The 22,204-nt window shown below is 51.0% G+C and overlaps 1 protein-coding gene across 5 annotated transcripts in view; it reads left to right on the top strand.

Moving 5' to 3' along the window:
• Positions 1–20,722, top strand: part of OSBPL1A (oxysterol binding protein like 1A) — an 84,058-nt gene extending 63,336 nt beyond the window's left edge. For 4 of the 5 annotated variants that reach the window (XM_078856636.1, XM_078856632.1, XM_078856634.1 and 1 more), the window contains 11 exons: positions 7,220–7,295; positions 7,859–7,993; positions 8,335–8,432; positions 9,275–9,457; positions 10,193–10,300; positions 10,809–10,898; positions 11,741–11,861; positions 12,452–12,604; positions 13,456–13,579; positions 14,271–14,361; positions 15,482–17,603. In XM_078856636.1, the coding sequence (XP_078712762.1) occupies positions 7,220–7,295; positions 7,859–7,993; positions 8,335–8,432; positions 9,275–9,457; positions 10,193–10,300; positions 10,809–10,898; positions 11,741–11,861; positions 12,452–12,604; positions 13,456–13,579; positions 14,271–14,361; positions 15,482–15,596 (1,294 nt within the window). In that variant the 3' untranslated portion in view covers positions 15,597–17,603. Of the gene's footprint in view, positions 1–7,219; positions 7,296–7,858; positions 7,994–8,334; positions 8,433–9,274; positions 9,458–10,192; positions 10,301–10,808; positions 10,899–11,740; positions 11,862–12,451; positions 12,605–13,455; positions 13,580–14,270; positions 14,362–15,481; positions 17,604–19,108 lie in introns of those variants that run through there. The other variant, XM_078856633.1, reaches the window with a different exon arrangement.
• The last annotated feature ends 1,482 nt before the right edge of the window (positions 20,723–22,204 follow it).

Below are 22,204 nucleotides of genomic sequence, written 5' to 3'. Positions count from 1 at the left end.
TTAATCATGTGACACTTGCCTATTCCGCCCCGTGAATTGTCACGATTCGGGGTCGTGATGGATTCAGAAAATCTATTCCTTCTCATCTCATTTCTTCCGCATTATTTTGTATTGTTTCACATTAGAGTTGTCTTTAACAAGTGTTATTTTTAGCTTATTGTGTAATCATAATAACAACAACAATACATTTAATATATATGGTACTTGTCTGTGCTAATTTCTTTGAGCGCTCAAACACCTAAAGGTGGATTGTCTTGTTCTGGCAATACTCACCAACAACCACCATTGTAAGGATTAAAAAAACACTGAACACCAAAGGGAAGTGAGTGGAGCTCGTGCGTAAACAGATTAGGTAGGTGGTCAGCTCCGCCTGGAGTGGGCGCTCGATACGGTGGGGAAGTGGGGAGCTGACTTTGGACAATTCCACGTGATAAGCCACTTTGTTGTTGAGCTATCATTCTTGGCCAGGTCGCTTCTGAAAAAGAGCTATAAAGCTCAGTGGGCCTTACCTGGTAAAATAAAAAAAAATAGTTTAGTTTAACACGTAGGCATTCGCTACCAATATTATCCATAATAGAGGTTTTTTGGATTAGATCGTGTAAATATAAATGTGTCGGTAAACCTGCCACCACCCGACACAGATAAACAAAAAACGAGTTTAGTTTACAAGGCTACTTGGATGCATTTGAATACGTATGAAGTCTGCTGGGCGTGCATATCCTCTATCGTCTCCAACGTTGAATCAAAGTCACAAGTCTGTGTCTCTGCCGTTAAAGCAATTTACGTGCGTAGATAATCAACATGAAACACCGTTGAAGAAAGACTCAAAAGCCCACAGTGGGCTGTCTCATAGCCATGCAACTGGGGTGTCTGTCATGGGCTGTTTGCTGAGCACAGGAACAAGAGCTTCAAATTAGTGATGAGATAGCAGTCAGGCCGGGAGGCGCTCTCAAATTATAAACAGAGTTGTTACGATGTCCAAAATGTTCCTCTCCGGTACCCGATCAGCGCGGCTCAGATGCTGGCAGGAAAAAATATTAATTTGGTTTGTGGGCTATTGCTAAGTAGTGTCGGCCTCATGCAACAGTGGGCCATATTAAACTCCCGTAGTGTATCTATCCATTGGCCGCCCACCCCTGCACTAGTTGGTACTAAGGCGCCTACACAGCACATTACATTGGTAACACATGCCCTTTTGCTGCTGCTGCATAGTTGAACAACGTTCCACAGTTGCCACAACTTGTGCCAATGCAGTTGGTGCGAAGTACAACAACAACGATAATCGTATTTTTTTCACCACATTCCATCAGACTTGTTTCCCCAATTTCGCAACAATTTTGCGGCGGGAAATGGCGATGGACCGAGCGAGCGCTGACGAATTCCTCGTGGGTGGCGTCGCGGGGTGAAGCGGTCTAGCGTCGCTTCCGTTCAATTAAATTAATCCCCCGTGTTGTGTCTGGAGCCACAGTACCGGTGCTTCCGTCGGCGGGCGCTTTTGTCGACTGATGCTGGGGGATGTTTTAGATGAGGTTGCACCCTTAACGAGTTGAGTGCATTGTCCCCCCCCCTCCACCACCGTGGAGCCTGGACTGGATTCTTCTGCTCTCTGTTACTGGTTTCATTCCAGGCGCGTCTGACCCAGCGTCGCCCAGATTCTGATGAAATGCTCGCAAGTGGTCAAGCTGTTAGTGTTTAGACTGTAAAATTATTTCCGTGTGAAGTTTCGTGTAAAGTAAAAAAAAAATGAAATTTACATTTGTTTATTTTTTACTGACTTGAGTTCATTTTCACTGGCGCTATTTGCATCGTGCAACGGGGCAAAGCAATCTCCATTTGGAATTCGCAAAGTAAGCAGTGCATCACCATGTGTGCATGAATGGCTCTGCCAGATGTCATCCTCCTGGGCCTTCCTAAGATTTGCGACGCACAAAACGACTGCCGCTTTTACGGTGCGCCGCGTGAGCTTCTTGCGAAACTTAACAAAATCGGAATTTTGGTGAGGGGTGGTATCCGTTCTGTTGTTAATGAGCGAATGGATCCAGAGGAGCTCCTGGCTGTGATCCGAGGCCGTAAATGAGAAGCAGAGGAAAGGGAAAGAGAAAAAGAAAGGAGACGTCGAGCTCCCATTAGGATTTTAATTGTGACCTGTAGGACACCAATGCGCTCGTTGCGCTGCAGCCTGATGGTGAGTGTTGGTCGCGGATCTGGCGTTTCATTCGCCATGCGAGGATTTACTCTGGTCGACAAAGCTTGCCCGGTGATTCTCGTGATGGGGGAGCGGTGTCACAGTGGTTCTTTTCGTGCACTGCGCTGTGAACCCAACAACCCCAGTTCCATTCCCGGTCATGGCTGACCTCGGTGTCGAGTGATAGCCGAACCCGGTCCCGCTGTAGTGCAAGGTCGACTCGTCACTGTCTGGTATGAGACGCCACGCTGCCAAACAGTGCATTCAAACACGTACAGCAAATGCAAATAAACAATTTATCGGCTCCTGACTCGAATGTGGTGAACTTTGCCGATCCGTCGACGCGCGGAGGGGGTTAATCGTTTCAGAGTGGTTCAGTCCGGGGGGGGGGGGGGGGTGGTTCGTGGAGGTCCAAGCTTAACACATTTTTGGGGAAAGTTTTCCTCTCACAAGCAGTCGATCTGATATTGTCTACCTCTCTCTCAGAGCTGGAACTTTAGCCAAATGAAGTTTCGATTCCAAATTTAACATGGCGGCAATTTTTTTCTATTTTTTTTCGTGCCCTCGTTGGCGACCGGGTCGAGACCGTAGCCGCTTATTCCGCGTCTGAGTGCCGAACACCCACACATGGCATTGCCCGAAAGTCCGAGTACACAGCGCCGTCCAGATAAGTCTTAAACATAGTGCCTTATTTTTATTATCCATAGTTAAAGAGTTTATTTTTTGGGTTGGATCACGTAAATATAAATGTGTCATTAACCCGCCACCACCCGACACAGCCAATTAGTAAGGTTTGTCACGTAAACAAAAAGTGACAATTAGTTTCTACTTCAGGGAAGCCACAACAAACCCATAACATGTATAATTGAACACAACATTTACAGTTGTACAATTGGAAATGTTGTGGGTTTAATCTCCAACGCATCAGTTTACTGAAGGAGTAACTAATTTGTACGTTATGTTTACGGGACAAACCTTATTAATTGGCTGTGTCGGGTGGTTGTGGGTTAACGAAAAATTTATGTTTACGCGATCTAACTACATTTTTTTTACGGATATTGGTCGCGAAAGCTTATGTGTTATATTGTAATGATGTATTTTTTTATTAGTTACTAGCTTTACTACCCGGCTTCACCCGAGACTTGGATTCTTGTCTTGGATTAATACACGGCCTATGCGGAAGGTTGGGGGGGGGGGATGCGTGACGTCAGCAGGCACACTGCGTGACGCTGCCGCATGCGGGTGACATCACAGATGTGACGTCACCGCTCGCAAAATATATCCATTATTGCATTGTGTACAGTCTGGAAGGAAGCTACGCACATGCCAAATTTCAAGTTTGTTGCATGTTGGGAAGTATGCTAAACATTTCGAACAAACACACATTCACAAATTACCCTTTTATATAGATAGGTTATCCATGGTGTTCTACATTTGGATGGAGAGATTATGATAGGATGGTCATTGCCATATGAATGTGGAATTTACACTGCTGACTATGCGATAGATATATCTGCTCATCAAGCTCTTTCCGCATTTGCATTGTTCACTTCTGAGCAAGTGTTAATGTCGACGCGTCCGCGACATGGGAGAGACGTGTGGTGGTGGCCACGTGACCACCGAGTAATTGCTGTTTATAACCGACGCATTGATTCCTGCAGCACACTGAGAGGCGCTAAACTATTTTTAGATTTTAATCGAGCACTTGCTTTCACAAGTGTTGTCCAAGTCTCCGTGCTACTCCGCAGCTAAGGCACACCCATGCCTGTGTTCTCTCAGTTCATCTGTGCGTACCTTAAACTACAACTTGGGTTTACAAAGTGTCCTAGACCAGTGGTTCTCAAAGTGTGGTCTCCCCGGACCACCAGTGTGGTCCGCGACGGTCCTCGAGGTGGTTCGTGAGGCTGTGATGCAAAATGCAGGTGGATCCAGAAATAATCATGTTTTGTATCTTTTGGGTTCAGGCATTAATTAATATATTTTTTATTTCATAAAAAAATTAAGTGAGGTAATCTTCCCTGATTAAACTACCCGAGCTCTAAATGCCCCCCCCCCCCCTCCTAAAAAAAGCTTATAGCTGTGTTTTGACAGAAGGTATTGGTTTCTGGAGCAGAGGGCAGTGCAAGGGGGCACAGTGGAGAGAGGAGATGGGAGAGATATAGGCGAGGGTGAGTCATTTGAAGATGATACCGCAAATAAATTGTCACGATCGCAGCTGGAAAAAAATCCATTTGATCTTCTAAGGTTGCTTGCTTGCCAACATCGTTTTATGCCGAGGGTTAAAATCCCCCAAATCTCTCCTGGACCTTAATGACGTTTGCGTGCAGTTTCAATTTGACAAACTTACACTGCATTACACCACCTGCTGTCAACTCGGCGTTTAGAGACTTGCGCTAAAATGGAAAGAATCCGAGTGTTATTCTGCTTGTTCACATTTAAAAATGAGGTTTTTATTTTTTACGGATGGTGTTTCGCACCGACTGTTAAGAAAGGTCAGTGGGCCTGAGCAGGGCATGTCGCCAGAAGGGATGACGACGGCTCGTGGTCGAGACTTGCAGTGGAGCGGCAGCCAATGGAGAGAATGCTCCCGAGAGGAAACTCTCTCGGGGAGAAAGAGGAATGAAATTCGCTTGTGTGAAGGAGCACAGCCAGGATCGTTAGAGAGGTTGACAGCTTGTGGGCAGGGATGCCTTCCTTCCTTCTGCATTCGATTTATTGTGGCTGATGATGGTGATTTATTGTTTGTTTAGCTCGTAGGCTTTCACAACCAATATCATCCATAATAGATTTTTTTGTGTGGTCACCACATCTACGCCTCTATTTAAGGAACGAAACAGGTGGACTTCTCCACAAATCTGGCAGTCGCCTGATGAAGCTGGTTGTAATTACTGGCGAAACGTCGTACTCAGTTTGTAAATGTTGTGGCTTGGCTCTCCAACCCACCGGTGTGCTGTACTAGTATACTACACTATACACTACACTACTATACACTACACTAAACACTATACTATACACTACACTATTATACATTACTATACACTACACTATTATACATTACTATACACTACACTATACACTACACTATACACTACACTACACCGGTGTGCTGTAATAGTGACGAATTGGCCACGTTCTGTTGACGTGACAACCCTTACTAGTTTGGCTGTGTCGGGTGGTGGCGGGTTTAACAACATATTTAGATATTTTCGTGATCTAACCCAAAAAAACCTGGATTTACTGTTTTCTACCTTTGTAATAATTGCATTCAGAAACATCAACGAATGTACTTGGATGTGATTTTTGTACGTTCCTACGTATGTTAAACTTATTTTGCACCGTACGTAGCCAACCCTGCTTATCGGAGGTGCGGGTGAAGGAAAACAAACTAAACACTAAAAAACGGTTTTAAAGAAATGAGAATTGAGTTTTCACATCTGTATGTGTAACACTTGTATTGTATAAGCTGCCAATTCCCCATTTGAGGCACCAATAATAACTAAATAATTTGTTGGGTGATGAATGCAATCGGAACGTGCAAACGCCTTCACAGCAGGGGCTTGCGCGCGAATGGAGCACGCGTGTAAACATTTCGCACATCCTCCCGCTTTGTCCAGCATCATTATAGAGCTCAGCTGTATTGCGTATTTTAAATGCAACACATTATCCTTCAATTCACTCTATCGATTTATACGCTGACTATTTTGGATTGACCGACTGACTCGCGTACATTCTCAAGATGTTCTATAGAGGAACTGGAAAGCAGTGCTGCTTGACGATTGTGTTGCGTTTTGTTGTTTTAGAAAGATGACATTTGGTACATGTATGGTCAAATCTATTCTTGTAATTAGAAATATTGTGCGCGGTGTCTTTGTATTGTCTGGGACTTTGTTTTTTGTTTCGCTGCCTTGCCCAAGCTTGCGTTAAGTGTTGGCAAATTGGCCAGGAATTTACATAGTTATGCAATTTGTACATATATATGTTTATTTTTATTTATTTTAGTGACTTGCAATTACCTTTCCTATACTTTATGTACTGTTTCTTGGTGCTTTCTGACCCGCCCCTACTGGACATTTTGAAAAAGAGCTTTATAGGTCATCAGATTCCTCTAGGATAAATATAGATTCTGATTCTGTTGGGAAACATTCTCCTACATTAATTATTTTTCCTTTTCAATCTCGGCCTATGGAAGCTTGTATCTATTTCGAAGGGTTCTCAACGTAAATACGAAGTAAGAATTTGAACTCCATTTATTTCGCATACTTCCAAGAGTATGTGATACTAAAGCTGATAGAAAGTTGCCAGAGAGGTTCCGGCTGTTGTTGGTCTCAGTGTTTTATGCACCGTGCTTGGCACCGTGGCTGGCGCGCTGTGCTCTGAACTCAGCGACCTTTGCTCGATTTCTGGCCATGGCTCACGTCCGCCGTGGGTGATATCCGAACCAGTGCTGGTACCACTTCACCGATCTGTACTGACCAATGTAGTGAAGTATGCTCAAACAAAACCTCCATGATCAGCAGTGGATTACCAGCCTTGAATACATTAATTCATATCTAATTTCCATGGCCCAACTCGAGGTTGAATGCAAACATTTGCCCAATTGCAACCTGATAACTGACCTGAGAAGTAAAGTCCCAGGGTTCAACTGTCCACGGAAAACTTGGGACAAATCCCAAGTGCTTGAGGATAGGCCAGGGAAGGTGTGGCCGCTTGCTCCACATGAGGAGCAGTCCAAATTGAGACTGCGGCCACCACCCACCAAGTCAGACACTTGCAAGATCCATTCCCTGCGGCATCGCAGCCATAAACTTTGCCTCGCGTGAAGTCATTGAATGGATTGCTAACCTCGACATCAAACTATAATTGCTTCCCCAGCCATACGAAGAAGAATTTCATTTCTAACAAACAGAAAATATTATTTTGCCTTTTTTTGGCGTTCTTCCTTTTACCCAACAAAGGATTACCTCCTGGTGCACGCGCGTCTGCTCCTCGCGTCTGCTCCGCCTGAAAGCTTGTGCCGCCGTTGTGTGCTTCCAGGACCACCCTTCCAGCGCCCATGTTCTCCAGGAGCAACTTCAGCATCTGGAGCTTCCTGCGGAGGTGCATTGGCATGGTGAGGCCCGACCGCCACCCCTGCCGGGTTCTCCGCGCGCTGTGGCGTTCCATTTTGTTCGTGGCGGTGGGCAGCCAGCGGCGCTTCCTGCCACCTCGTCGCCCGCAATGCACCCGACCTCGTTGGATCCCGGAAGCTGAGCGGCGTCGAGGCCGGGTAGTGCCTACATGGGCGACCGTCCGGGGCGGTGCAGGAAACTCTGTTGTACTCTACCTATATGCTCCTACGTTCATGCTTCTCCGCCTTCGCCAACCCGCACTGACGAGCGTGGTGCAGTACGGTAAAATAACCGACACGGCCCGCGCGGTGCTGGGAGGCGCTCATCCAGCAGTGGATTGACAAAAGGGATGTGCATCTACTTGCTTTGTATCGTAACTTGTAAGTATTGATCACTTGCCAATTCGGCATGCGCTGGGATCGATCAACGGGGCGGTGTTGTTGTTTCTTTCATTTGTTTCTGCTGACATTACTTCCACCTCCTCCACCTCCTCCCTTCTTCCCTCCTCCCCTCTCCCTCCTCCACCCCCCCCCCCCCTCTTCCACACACGTTGTTACACTTGTAGGAGCTGTCCAAGATCACCATGCCGGTGATTTTCAACGAGCCGCTGAGCTTCCTGCAGCGGCTGTGCGAGTACATGGAGCACACGTACCTCATCCACAAGGCCAACACCTCCAGCAGCTCCATCGAGCGCATGCAGGTGCTGCTGCCCCTCTCCTTAGCTCCACATCTCTCCCCTCAACCTGTCGTCCTGTCCTCCGAAATATCTCGTCGCACCAGACGATGAGCTGGTACGTTTAGGGGGGGGGGGCATCCAATTTGTTCGGGCAGCATTGTTCAGCTGACGGTATTCAAACATCGGCGCTGGGGAGAGATAAAGGTGGCTGGGCATAGCACTGATCCCACCACCCCCTCTTACCTCTTCCCTGCCCTAAATGATGCTCGCTCACAGCACTTGTTCCAACAGTTAGCGTGGCTGTACATCGGATCATATCCTTTCTTTCTGTGCGTGTGTGTGACGCTGGCCCCATTGGCTTGCAGTGCGTAGCCGCTTTTGCCGTGTCAGCAGTGGCATCGAATTGGGAGCGGACAGGGAAACCCTTCAACCCGCTCCTGGGAGAGACCTACGAAATGGTCCGGTGAGTCCTCCACCCCACCCCCCACCCCAATGAACAAGTTAACATTAACGACGAGTTAATGTTAACGATATCGGTAATGCCCTCCATTTTGCACAGAAAAGTCTCGCAAGTTCTCGGGACGATCTTGTCAGGATTGTGCTGCTACATTGGGAATTTTTTTTTCCATCAATTCCAATGTTAATGAGAGTCTGCCTTTCATGTGGGAGGGAACCGGAGAGCCTGGAGAAAGCTCCACACCACCATGCGTACAAGGTCCAGCATTCTACTGCCGTCTTGTGGCCACCTCGCAGGCCACGCTCACAATGCTCAGTATGCCCTGGCAGTCTGGCATTCAAGTATTAACCGGCTCGGCTTGCGAGGTCTCACAAAATCTGAATAGATATCGGACGACCTCGTGTGATTCGGCTGCAGGTTAATTGTGACGGGTGATGTCACAAACAGGTGTCGCTGCTGGGTAACAACCCCGTGTCTGGTTGCCATGGGAGAGAAAGAGAGAGAGGTGGCTCCAACGGCGCCGCGCCGAGCCGTTGGCAACTGCTTGAAACTAACTCCCAATGGGCGCACGAAAAACCCAAGCAACGCTCTTCGTGCTTTCCCGTTGAGCCCGTTGCATTGTTTTCTGCTGGCAAAGCGTCGTGGCTTCTCCTTCCGTCGAGTGTCACCGTCTCGTCCCGTTCACGGGTCATCGGGACGTGTCCTCCGGGAAGGTGTCCTGAGAAATCTTTGTTAGGGGAAGAATCCGAATTTCTGGGAGCATGTGGCCTAATGCCAACCCGGCCCTCGCTGTCCCCCACTTCAACCGCCCTTCGTCGCCTCACCACAATTTCTCACTGGCCATGCAGGGAGGACCTGGGCTTCCGGCTGGTGTCGGAGCAGGTGAGCCACCACCCGCCCATCAGCGCCTTCTTCGCCGAGGGCCTCAACAAGGACTTTGTGTTCCACGGCTCCGTCTACCCCAAGCTCAAGTTCTGGGGCAAGAGCGTGGAGGCCGAGCCGCGCGGAATCATCACGCTGGAGCTGCCCAGGTGCGCAGCGCTATCTTGTAGGAGCCTCCCCTGTCGATCTGCTGCTGGATGAAGGCCTCTCCCCCCTCCACGCCGTTGTGGGTCATCGGTCGTGAGGAGGGGGGTGGAGGTTGCTTGGCCAAACTTCACCACGCTGGTCAGTGCGGGGGGTTGATGGAGCGGAGAGCATACGTGTGGTATCTTTTTATTTCGATCGCTGCATCGCACGCTTTCAGATGCGCTTTCTGCAGCCGCTCTTCCTTCCGATATTAGGAAGCCACTGAAGCTAAGCACTTTTAAATCTAGATTGAAAAGTAATTTCTTTAGAACTGCTTTTTGTGTGTAGTTTGTTTGTCCCTGCCCTGCACCTCCGATTAGCACAGTTGTATACGTATGTTGCGGAAGAAGTTCTCCATACTACATACATACGAAGTGCAGAAGAGAAATGTGTTTTGTTACACTGCCCCCTTCCGGATGGTGGACTATAAAATGTAATTTTACTTTCTTGTGGAGAGAGACAGCTATGACCGTATCACCTGGAAATGTGCCTGAAGTCCGTTTTTATCTTGGAAGTTAAGCAGGACTTGGTAACGGTGAATCTCTGCACGTTGAGAGAGAAGCCTGCAATCATCAGCAATGGCGCATCCTGACTTTTAGTATGACGGCCGCTTATCGTCAGCTGGCAATTTTCTCTTAAGGGAAATGCAATGAACTCACTGACTGTGTACGTTGTGCGCGTGCACTTGGTTGCTGCAGGTATGGCGAGGCGTACACGTGGACTAACCCCAGCTGCTGTGTGCACAACGTGATCGTGGGCAAGCTCTGGATAGAGCAGTACGGCACGGTGGAGATCACCAATCACAAGTGAGCGTCGCCCGCCACACACACTTTCACCAGCCGCCCGCCGTCTCTCTGCCAGCTGCAGAATATCGCGTTCACCGTCCACAAAATCTTCCCGCTGTCCACTCACCTCCACTCCCCCTACCCCGCGCTACCGCTCCCCCTTTCATCTGGCTCCCTGTTCCTTTGATGTGCCCACCACTCCAGCAACCCTTGCTTTCTGTGAAAAGTCGGTGTAAACTAATTATACATTCACCTAACGTTAATTCAAAATAATTCTTGCTGGCGGTGTCTAACCGGTGGGCGCCAGGCGGTTACCGGTCTTTGAGCGGCACCGGATTGCAGCGTGCGCGGCACTCGAGTTCCAAGAAGCGCTCGCGATGGCGCTCGCTGCCTTTCACTGCTTGTGATTCACCCTCCTCCGGCCCCCCCCTCCCCAATCCCCCCCCCCCCCCCCCCCATTCTCCCCGGGGAGTGTGTCGACGATGTAAACGATGTTGGCGAATCCGAGGTGAAACTTGTGTTTCTGCAGAACGGGCGACAAGTGCATGCTCACGTTCAAGCCCTGTGGGCTGTTCGGCAAGGAACTTCACAAGGTGGAGGGATACATCCTGGACAAAAAGTGAGTCCCAGGCTGACCACGTGCCCCGTTGCTGGCGCGCACGGCGAATGGTTACGGGACGTCGCTCGTGATTTGGGCGCATCTGGGGCGTAGCGGATTGTCTCTCTTCTCAAACGTCGACGGTCTCATGAGTGATGCCACTCTTTCCTTCGTAATCACTGCTTCTGGAGCCTCTGTAGGCCTCTTTAGTCACATGATGGATACACATAATAGAGGTAAAGGTGTAGCCTTATAGTTACTTAAACACGTAGCTGCTGGCACAAGGGCCTCCACCAGAGGGAGTGCAAGAGAGAGATCCCTTCTGGAGGGTATTTGGCCTACTCATCCACGCTGGCCAGCCGTCTTCCAACAGATGACTAAGAGTACTGCGTGCAAATGAGTGTTTGCGGCATTGGTAGGGCGCCACGATGGCGATGTGAACTATTTTGCTTGTTATACAGGAGGTCGTGGGTTTGATCCCGACTCTGATGCATGTATATTTATCGTTTGCGTGTTCTCCCCGTGGGACGCGTCCATTTTATCTCCACATTTAGAATCATGCGTTTATAAATGCTATAAATTTCCACATAAGCCACTTCTTTGAGCTATCATTTGTGGCCAGGTCGCTTCTAAAAAGAACTATACAGCTCAGTGGGCCTTACCTGGTAAAATAAAAATAGTAAATTAGTGGCGAGGGTTCAAGGCTTCGTTATCGTTCCGGGCACGTAATATCACCAAGCGGAAGAGCCGCAGGCCTCTGTCCGCGTTTTGCATGTGAAATTGTATTTTTTTTTTTTTCTGCACGCTCGGTGTTTAAACGTTTCCACGGTTGTGCTGCGGTGGGCCCGTGCGTGGCGTGACAGCAAGAAGAAGGTGTCTGTGATCTATGGCAAATGGACGGAGGTGCTGTGGTCCGTCGACCCTGGCATCTACGAGGTGGGGAAGAAGAACGACAAGAAGTCCACCGAGAAGCTGGCCAAGCTGGTACGTCAAAGATAAATATCCCCTGTATAGCCGTAATGCACTGTTGGGGCAAGTGCTGTTAGCGAGTACCTATGAAGGCCGAGATGGCCCACGAGGGGGTGGGTGGCCAGCACCACCCCCGGCCGCCTTTCTCTCCCCAGTGGCGATGTTTATAAACAGCACCAGGTAATCATTTGAGGCAGAGTCCACCAAGCGGAGGCCCAGGACCGGTTCTGTTAATCGTCACTGGTTTTGGCCGTGACCAGGTATCGAACTCAGATCACCAGGTTCGTTGCTCAGCGCGCTAACCGCTGTACTACCGCTCCCTATACACAACAACAACAACAACAACCGCCATTCGCCACTAAGTGGCGGTGACGTCACCACGACGCTTGTGCCAGGCCATGTGCACCTTGAGGCCACGTGAAGTGTCGAACGCCCGCTGGCAGGAGGTCACGGGGCAGACCCAGGTGCCACGGGTCGACTGACTGAGATGACCGAGATGACTGGCTGATACACACACACGCATCCGTGGGGGGGCGCCCGGGAGCCTTTGCCCATAACATGGCGGTGCCAATAACGTGTGGGCGCCTTGTGGCGTGGCGGTGTAGGTGGCCGCGGAGTCGAGCGGCCCATCCGGCCAGCAGGCGGAGGCGGACGAGGCGGATGACATCCCCACGCCGGAAGTGCCGGAGACCGTGACGGTGCTGCCTGGGAGCAAGCTGCTGTGGCGCGTGCATCCGCGCCCCTCCAACTCGATACAGGTGCCTGCCCAGACAAGCGTGCCGTCAAGACGCGGGGGGGGGTGGGGCGGGGGGACACACACGGGCAACACGAGTGGTGGCACACGGAGGAAATAGGGAGATGGCATGAGTAATGCGACAACGCAGGGACACACGCAAGGGGGGGAAAGCTCAGACACTGGAAGACACTAAACATGGGCATGGGAAAATGTTTTTTCTTCAATGCAGTCCTCGCACGCGAGTCCATCGGGCATCTATTTGTCAAACGCTTCGGCTGTGCCGGTTTCATTTGTAGTCGAAAGCGGTCAGCGTGCTTTTGTTTAAATAAGCATTGGCAAGTGTTGATCTCTACTGGTGGTCCTGACCCAGTTGTGGAGATGCCTTATTCGTTTGGAGGTGGATCAGTCTGTCATTAGGACAATTAGTTCCATACACACAGGGGTCCAGCCTCACCAGGTGGTGCTCATTTTACTCACCCTAGGTACACATTGATGATGATGACTGCGCTGTGTTGACCTTGGCCAGGGTTTGAACTCGCACATCCTGAACGAGAGTCCCGGCTACTCTTCCAAATTGTTTTCGTCATCGTCACTAAAGTTATATTTATATGAAGGACTGTTAGAACTGTTGCTATTCTTTGCTTTATTTAATTCCTGTCCTTCCGTTATATATTAAAAAAAAAAGTTGCACCTTTTGTAGCCGTCTATTTATGGCCATCCATCGCAAGTTTGTTTCCTGTGCGTTGAGAGGTGCGGGTAACTTGCGCTCGGAAGAGAGGTTGAGCAATGAGAAATGTAGACGCGAGGTTGCAACTGCTGTTGCTACTGCTGCAGAGGTCACTGTCGGCTGCCCCCCACCCCCACCCTGTGCAGATGTACAACTTCACAAGCTTCGCGCTCACGCTGAACGAGATGGAAAAGGAGATGGAGGGACTGCTGGCGCCCACGGACTGCCGATTGCGCCCAGACATGAAAGCGATGGAGCAGGGTGACATAGGTAATCGCACGAACACCCGCCCGGCTGTAGCGCCCGCCGCCTCTTCGCACATCTTTACCCCCCTCCCCCTTCTCCGTTAACCCTGTCATCGTGCATCTCTTCTTGTCAATCCACTGCTGGATGAGGGCCCCCTCCCCATGCCACGCGGGGAGGCGACGCAATCGTTGACGCATTACAGAGGGTGAACGGGAAAAGTCAAGGTGCAGCCGTGCAATTGCTTGCTCATGCCACGACTGACTTGATGCGCCCCCACTAGAGGAACTGAAGAGAGTCCCACCAGAGAGGGTATTTGGCCTACTTCTCCCACGTTTGCCAGATCTCTAGTTGTACCTAATTAATACTGCTAAGTGGAGAGAGGCCGCGGGTATTTGAGAAACTTGCCCATTGAGGAGGTGCACGCTGGAATTACAGAGAGACGGAGGAACACACAGATAAGGAGACGTACACAAGGACACGGCGCTAGAAGCGTCGATACCCGGTGGTCAAGGCTAACAATGGAGTGTCAGCCAAAGGGGTGAACATGCCCCAGAGTGTATCCAGAGCGACGCAAACAGCTCGTGCTCAGGTGCCACGTGGATTGTCACATCGCATGAGCGTGAGAGATGGTGACTATTCAGGGGGGTGGGCCGTCATCCCGTAGTGGATGGCTGACGATGATGATGTCGTTTGCGCGTTCGTGCATGTCGCTCAGACCTTGCCGGCGAGGAGAAGAACAGGCTAGAGGAGAAGCAGCGAGCGGCGCGCAAGCAGCGTGCCAAGACTGAGGAGGAGTGGCACACGAGGTGAGACCTGATACACCCCCCCCCCACCCTTTCCCACCTTTACCACAACCTTTGCCTCACACCCCTGGGGTAATACAAAACTGCAGAGTGGCTGCTAATAAAAACCAGGGCTGACTTCCTCACTGAATGTTTTCTGGCCCCCCGCTGTCGAGCTGGGAGGAGACCCACGTGACTCGCCATAGCCGAGAGGCGTCGTGGAAGCGAGTCTTAAGAGTAGATTCGAATTGGAGACTCGCCGATTTGAGTTGTACACTTGGTAGCTGCTCTCCGAAGGGGGTGGGGGGGAGGGGCAGACCCCATCTACTTTGCTCTGCCACTGCACGTCGTTCTATCCTGGGGAGCGATGCATGTTTGGCCTTCCGCGAAGGGGGTCACATTTGAGTTTTGTTAACATCTCGAGGTAATGTCGAATAGTATCGGTCGCGGAAGAGGATTGGTCAAATGGTAACGCTAGTGGTATTGGCAGGAAAATGAAGATGGTCGCTTGAATGCTGGTAAAATCTAACGGAAAATTAGTATTTAGTTAAATTATTCAACAACAAAAAACACAACGCATGAGTCGCAATGCTCGCATGAGCCACGTGCACCCCGACTACGCCACAGCAATCGTAACTACGCGGTCCCCTCGTTCTCCTCGTCAGGAAATGGATGAATAATCTTTCTCGGCAAATCACCTCGGCGGAGTAAACGCCATCGATTCGGGTCGCCCATTTTGACACGCTTGACTCGCATCTATAAATAAATACTTTTGACCGGTCTCGCGGCGGCCGAAATCGCCCTCCCCTCATCGCTCCGTAAACGCGCGCATGCTCACTTGGTAGCGTCGTCGACCGATTAAAAAAAAAACCACACCATAGGTTGGTCCAATGAGGCCGTCACTCCTCGCGTGTATTAACCTCTCTGCTCCCAAGCTCCTCTTGAAACCTTTCGCCTCCTGTGCTTTCTAGGGTTGAGCCGACACACTCCAGGTAAAGCCGCGCGTTCTGCCTGCGTTTTTGCTGGCACGCACATGCGTGCGTGTGCGAATGCCTTTTTAACACCGATAACATTTTTGTTTCTGTCGTTACCCCCCCCCACTACCACCACAACCACCACCACTACCCTGGTGCTCTCCGAAAAGGCAAAACATTCCAAATGGAAGGTGTGCAGCTTTTGGAGGCTCGGGTCCCCCGCGGCCGCTGCTGGCTCTAAACGCGGTCGTGCCGCGTGGGGGAATCTGTGTGTTGCGGGTTTAAAAAAAAAAAAGCTATAAAAAAAACTGCCGTGTGTCTTGAGAGGGGGAGAGCCCTGGGCCTGTGCTGGCTGGGTGCCAGTCCAAATTATCGTCACTGTTATTATTGTTAAAGCTTTAGCGGTTGGGGAAACATTCCTCTACAATTTAATTTAATGTGATTTTTTTTCTTGAGAGAGACGCCCTTTTAGTGTTCAGCTCGGTGGAACTGTCAGCAGCTGCCTTGTCAGCAGCCTGTGACCTGAACCACGGCTCTCAAGCTCTCAACTCCCCTCTACTCTCATGCACGCGGCATTTTTTTTATCTTGTTGACCAAAACGCAACCCTCCCCTACCCTCACACCACCCCCCCCCCCCCCCATAAAAAATCACAAATAATCTGGGAACGTGCAAAGCTTCTGCCGTAACTGCAGTGTGTCGCCACGGGGTTGTGTTGTACGCGTTGAGCGTGAACGAGTTCTTTGTCTTGTGCATGCCATTTGGCGGTTGGCTGGCGAGCAACGTTACACATCCTGCAGCGGGTGCCGGTCGGCGCTGTGGCTACCCTGGCGCGCCGGCGGACGTTCGTCGTACGCGGCACTGGCGAAGTTGCGTAGCTGGAGACCCGTCCCGTAAACGCGGAAACGTTGGGCCGACGTCGGTCGCCAAAGGGTTCCAACCGCTTGACAACGTTGTCAGGCGTGCTTGGGAGTCCCGTCGGTTTCATTTAGACGGCTCTTGCGGGAGACGCCTCCTCGGGCACGCGCTAATTCTGTCGGAGCAGACGAGTCGCACAGGCTCGCGTGTTTGAGGAAGTGAGAGTCGCGCGGCACAGCAGGGCGATGCGACCCGATGCCGTAGGCCAGCGGTGGGGGGAACATTGCCACTTAATTGCACGCGTCCTGCAGCCTCGCGAGGCCTACCGCTTGCAGACGGCCCGCAGACAACGTTTATCTGTTGCTGCAAGCAGCTTGGCTGCACTAATCCGTACTCGAGGGTAGTGTTAACATTAAACGTGTTAGTGAGAGGAGAGCAGACGCAGGTCTCGCATCGGTGCGGTCAATGTGTTATCGCTAATTATTTTCTGCATTGTTATCGGACACCGATGAGCCGTGCACGCGTCGGCGTGTGGCCCGCCGCACGTATTTGAAAGTGCCATTTTGCTCTCGGTAAGGGAATCGTTTCCCACCGCTGTCGCCAGTGGCACGTGGAGCGCCTGCGCGTGAACTGCCTGCAGGACATATGTAGTGCGCGTGGCCCGGAGAGGCGCAAGCTAATTGTGCCGTCACCGTGGTCGTGGTGGTTATGGTGGTGGTCGTGGTGCCGCCGCTATTAGCGATTTGTTCTTATGGAACTGTCAACTGGTGGTGATTTAGCAAACGCACCGTGGCAAGACCCCGGGTCAAGTCGGAGGTTCTTGCTGCTCAACCGAGTATGTGGTCCCGCTCATCTTCCCGTGGCGGCCATACGCCAGCAGTGGAAATTCCACATTTCTATGGCAGGGTCCAGTCTTTGGAACAAGGTGACCACTGTTGACATCCCATGAAGTGGAGTAGGGAACCATTTTATTTAATTTGTCCCCGAAGGGACGATGGATTGGCTCGAACCCAAATTTGGATTTGAACTCACAACATTGCAGATGTTGTGAGTTGTGCTCGAACCACTGTGCTAGTCTGCCCGAAACAATAACGGAAACTAACCAAGCGCACAACACGGCTGTTCCGCTGCTGCCACTGCATATGCAGAACTGTGCTACGTTTTGAAGCCACCCAAATTTTCTTGGGAGCTAAATTAACGGAGTTACATGAACAATGCTATCAAACTTTTGTGCGACAGTGTTTACCTACGAAAAAAGAATCTGCCTTTGTCATCTTGGGAAAGCTTTGCATAAACGAGGCAGCCACCACCGCCACCATCATCAGCCGCTCTTTAATTCCGACCACAGCCCAATCCATGAACGCCGTCGCCGCCGTGTGTGTGTATGATGCGCGGAGCAAAACCGTTCTCTCCAACGGCTTTGCTCGATCAGACGAACGGGGGGGGGGGGGGGGGGGCAAGTGAAGCTTTGCACGTCTAGTAATCCGGCTCTATTTGTCGATGCCCAGGTTGCAGTGTGTGTGTTTTTTGTCATCGTCGTCATTAGTCGATCGGTGTTGACTGTAGAGCGTGGTGTGAGTTGCTGTGTGAGTGTGAGTGGCGGTGATTAGTTGTGCCCTGTGGTAGTGTAGTTCGTGTCCAGCACGGCCTATGTCACCACGCTGAGCTGCGTCCGTCTCAAAACGTGCTCTTAAGGGTCTGATTCACGTACGGACAAATGTCCGTCTTTTACTTCTTTTCCACCGGGGCCGTGCCAACCCATCCCCGGTAGTCGCCAGGTCGTTTTTTCCACTGCAGAACCTGAGCCGTGCCACTGTGACGTCACACGCAAATGAACATGTGACTTTGGCATCAAACCTCCCCAAGTGTGCTTACTGATGGAATGCACATATCAACAAAAAGTATTATCGCCACCCTTGGCCCTGCTTGGCCAATTCATATATTGTGTGTGGCACACGTGTTACAGTTTGGTTCTGACTCGGCTCGGCAAAGAGCCAGTGGAAAGCCACCTGTACCCACGAGGCCGCCGCTCCACGCTCCACGCGCGCTGGCAACGGCAGCTCGGATGTGGTCGGTGGAAAAGGGGGGGCTCCCTTGACGTCTCCGGTAACGTTTCAGCCGTTTCACCCAGACGTGAACCTGGCTCAAAGCGTTGCGTCTCTCGCGGTCGAACAGGCGTGGAGAGCGCGGCTCGGGTTGCCACCTCCTTGAGGCACAAAAGAATCGGAATGGAGGAGGCCTACGTGTAAACGCCTCGAGTGTGTGTGCATATTGGACTTCTTTCGCGCACCGTACTTAGCCAACCGTGCTAACCAGAGGTGCGGAGGAAGGACAACAAACTAAACACACAAAACCATGCTAATCCACGCCTCCGATTAGCACGGTTGGGTACGTACGGTGCGAAAGAAGTTCGAGATACTTAGAAAAAAAAGTGGTGTAGTGTTACGCAACTGACAGAACCTGGGACTTGTATCCTGGAAAGACTTAGATCTCCCAGGTTTGGTGACCTCAAAAGGAGGTCGATTCTGGGAAAGCCAGGACAGGTGGCAACTCTAGGCGGTGCGCATCTCCAATTGGCGGCCGTGAGCAGTCGGTACATTCCTCACCGTGTGAACGACCCTGGACGTGCTCCTTATGGTGCTGTTGCTCTTGGCTAGAAGAATCGTGTTTGTGTGTGTGTGTATTTGTGTTTTTCTACCGTTTATCTCTAGCCGGGGGCCTAAGTCGCTCGACTGCATTCTAAAAATCTAGAGAATCTATTTGATTTTGTTGTTATGTTGGACTGCGGATTGCGATGCAGACCGCGCGACTGCCGGCATTGGTTTCTTCCTGACCGCCTCTCACCCGTGCGTGCCTGCGTGTTTGTGTTTGGTTGCGTGTGTGTTTGTGTGAATCTGTGCGCGTGCGCGCGCCTGTGTATGTTCACCTTGCCGCCTCCCAGGTGGTTCCGGCAGGACTTGAACCCCCACACGTCCACCGCGGACTGGATCTACGAAGGAAATTACTTTGACCGTCGGTATGAAAACTGCCCCAACATCTTCTAAGGGAGCCTACGGGGCCACCGCCACCGCCGCCACCACCAACTCTACCCACCACCTCCAGCTCCGTTTGCTTCCCAGCTCGTCCTCTCTACCCCCCTCGCTGGACCTTGCAGCCGGAGAAGGGGGCGGGGGGGGGGCGGCAGTAGCGCTTCTTGGACTGACGTCGCGTGCGCAGAACCCATCTCGAACTTTGCACGGCCGGTGATGACGATGACGGCCCGTCGGGCCGACCGAACTGTGGGGCAACCGGCTCCACCGTCAAAAGGATGAGCACCATCCTCCCACCATCCTCCCACCCCACCACCGCTCCCACCGCCGCCGCGTGCAGCCCAACCTCCGTGTAACTTATGGTCGGCGCGACGTGCGCGGGAGGGCACAGCCGGGCGACGGTCACTCCCCCACGCTGTTCAAAATACCCAATGCTAACGGGACACTGTAGGGATTTTAGCAGGTGACTATCATGTCGGTATCTTCGTGTGCTGTTGGTTTATTGTTTTTATTTACCCACCCCGCCAGATCGCACTTTTTTTTGTGTTCCTTTAAACTTATCGGTCTTGTTTAGTTCCTGATACAGTTTCTCGACTCGTAGCTATCCCTCCCCCCGGTCCCCCTCCCCCCTTCTTCAAGTGTCCCAATGTGTTTTAAAACGTTGTGTCCGTCTGTGCCGTAAGAATGTCTTCACACAAGGGTGTCGTAGCTGTTATTTTAAACCCGCAAGCCGAATTTTGTGCTGTATAGGTAACTACAACCTCGCCCTCTATAATCACCCACCGCCCAGGCGTTCCCTAATAAATGAAATATTTAAAGGTGAGTATTGCAGATGTAAAGCAAAACAAAACATTTAATGTGAACGTAACGTATCAGTTAAACTGCCAGAACATTTATATTTGAATTTAATTGACCCAAACATTTTTTGATAAAGGCTTTGAACTTCGACAAAGAACCGCATTTTTCCTTCATAAACCATTGGTGCCATTTCGCAAAAAAAAAAAATTCTGTCAGTTTAACGACCATGCGCTCTAAGCCCACGACTTGGTGTATCCCCACCAACGATGTAAATGTGTCTTTTCAAATCTCAGCCCATATCAACGTAACCTGTAACGCGCAGCTCGACGGGTAATGAGAATTGTCGGCCGATTTTTCTATTTTACCCGCAAACCCCGCTCCCCGTTTAACGATGAAACGCTTTGCATGCCTTCAAAAAACGCCTGCGCCGGATTCACCACAGGAGATCCCCCCGTCCCTCGTACCCAGCCGCTGCAGTGAGGCAGAGCCGTGAGAGATTAACTCGAGACCAGGGCTGCCCAAACTGTGCCTGACCCTATGAGCCACATACCAACATCCTCACATAGCCTAACACACACACACGGTGCTCACGCCGATCGGCTTTGGAGTTTTAAATTTAGAAATCTGGTCCCGGGAGTGCTCACGACTGGCTCTGCTGCCAGGGGCGAGTATCCCAGGGCCTCTCCCGCTTATGCGGATTTCCCCCCACCTCCCCCCCCCCCCCCCCCGTTTCAAATAAAGTTATGTTGAAAAGTAAAAAAGAATTAGCGGACGTCTCTGTGGAGCCACGCTTGAATTGCCTGGGAGCGAGAGCTGGATGCGGATCGCGAGCCGTGGGTTTGTGGGCCCACTCCTCGTGTCTCGTCAGAGTGGTTTTATTCGTGACTCATCGCCCTGTGGGCTCTCGCCTCAACCTCCCTCCCCTCTTTCCCTCTGAACCCATCCACCCTTGCGGTCATCCATCCTGGACCCTACAACAACAACAACCACATTCTCACTAAGAGGGGGGGGGGGGGGTGTTACCTCGCCTTTCCACCGCGGACACTCACGTGCGTGTGCGAGTTTGCGTATCTTCTGTGCGCGCGAGCGTGCTAATTGGCGGCGTCGTGATCTGCGCACTCCGCTACGATCCTGGCCGCTTGGGTTGAACTCCCTCTGGGCCGACTCTGTTTTAACGGAGTCTACCTGCTGCTGTGTTTGTGAACATCGTCGCGACGCAGGCGGCCGGGACACGGTGCTTCCCACGCCATCTCCCCTCGTGCGCCATGCTGGCCCTGTTCGGCGATCGCTATCGGGACCTTTCCCCCCCCACCCGCTCCCAGGCCTGTCAAGGCTACACGGGGATTTTGGCGATGGTGGGGGGGGCGGCTCTATCTTTGTGCGAGACTACGAGCGTGTCCGTGTTGTGCTGATTTGTAACGTGACGTGTGTGGTCGGGGGGGGGGCAGCGCCTACCAAAGTCGGGGGGGAGAGAGGGGGGGACCTTACTCTCTCGTGAGCCCCCCCCCCCAACCTTTCCCACCGTCCTCCTCGGGCTGCTGAGATCTGTGCCGCGTGCGTCTTTGGTGGGAGCTGGAACCGCCGAACAATCCGTAACTTATTTGTAAAGTTTATTCTGTGCCGATGCAATTGGTGAAAACAAAATAATAATAATAATAACCGATGTCGACGACTTGAGACGAATGTTGCGTTGCTGGGAGCTGCAAGACGAATTATGGACATGTAAGCAATATGGTGTAATGTATATTTTTTTATATAGCTTCTCTATCCGTGTTTAATTTTGGAGAGTTATACTGGTGTTATGTATTTTTGTTATAGCCTACTTGGACATCTGTTGTTGGGTTGGAGTGGCGCTTGGAATTTTATCTTTTTTTATTTTAATATTTCTTGATTTTCCCTCTTTACCTCTTGGCAGATTTCCACATTTGCCCCCCCTCCCCCCCCCCCCTTGCACTCTTCAGCCCCTCAGAACATTAGGATGCAAACCATGCTGCAGGGCAGGCGAGACGGACGGCTGCCCAACAAAGGGCTTGAGCAGGTTATACAAATGCAGGGTGATCCATTTATAGATACCTCACCGATTTCTCCCGATGCTCCTAATCTCTTCTCAACAGGTGGTTGAATGTTGCGAAACGATTTTGTCGAGGTGTGTGGAAGACGTGCAAGAGGCTTTGAAATTAAATGTTTAATTTTGCGACGATTTCTCCCTC

The sequence above is a fragment of the Lampetra fluviatilis genome, chromosome 5 (genome assembly GCF_964198595.1).
Source record: "Lampetra fluviatilis chromosome 5, kcLamFluv1.1, whole genome shotgun sequence".
In the NCBI taxonomy this organism is placed as follows: Eukaryota; Metazoa; Chordata; class Hyperoartia; order Petromyzontiformes; family Petromyzontidae; genus Lampetra; species Lampetra fluviatilis.
Note: the sequence above shows the minus strand (reverse complement) of the source record. Positions and strands in the feature narration are given on the sequence as shown.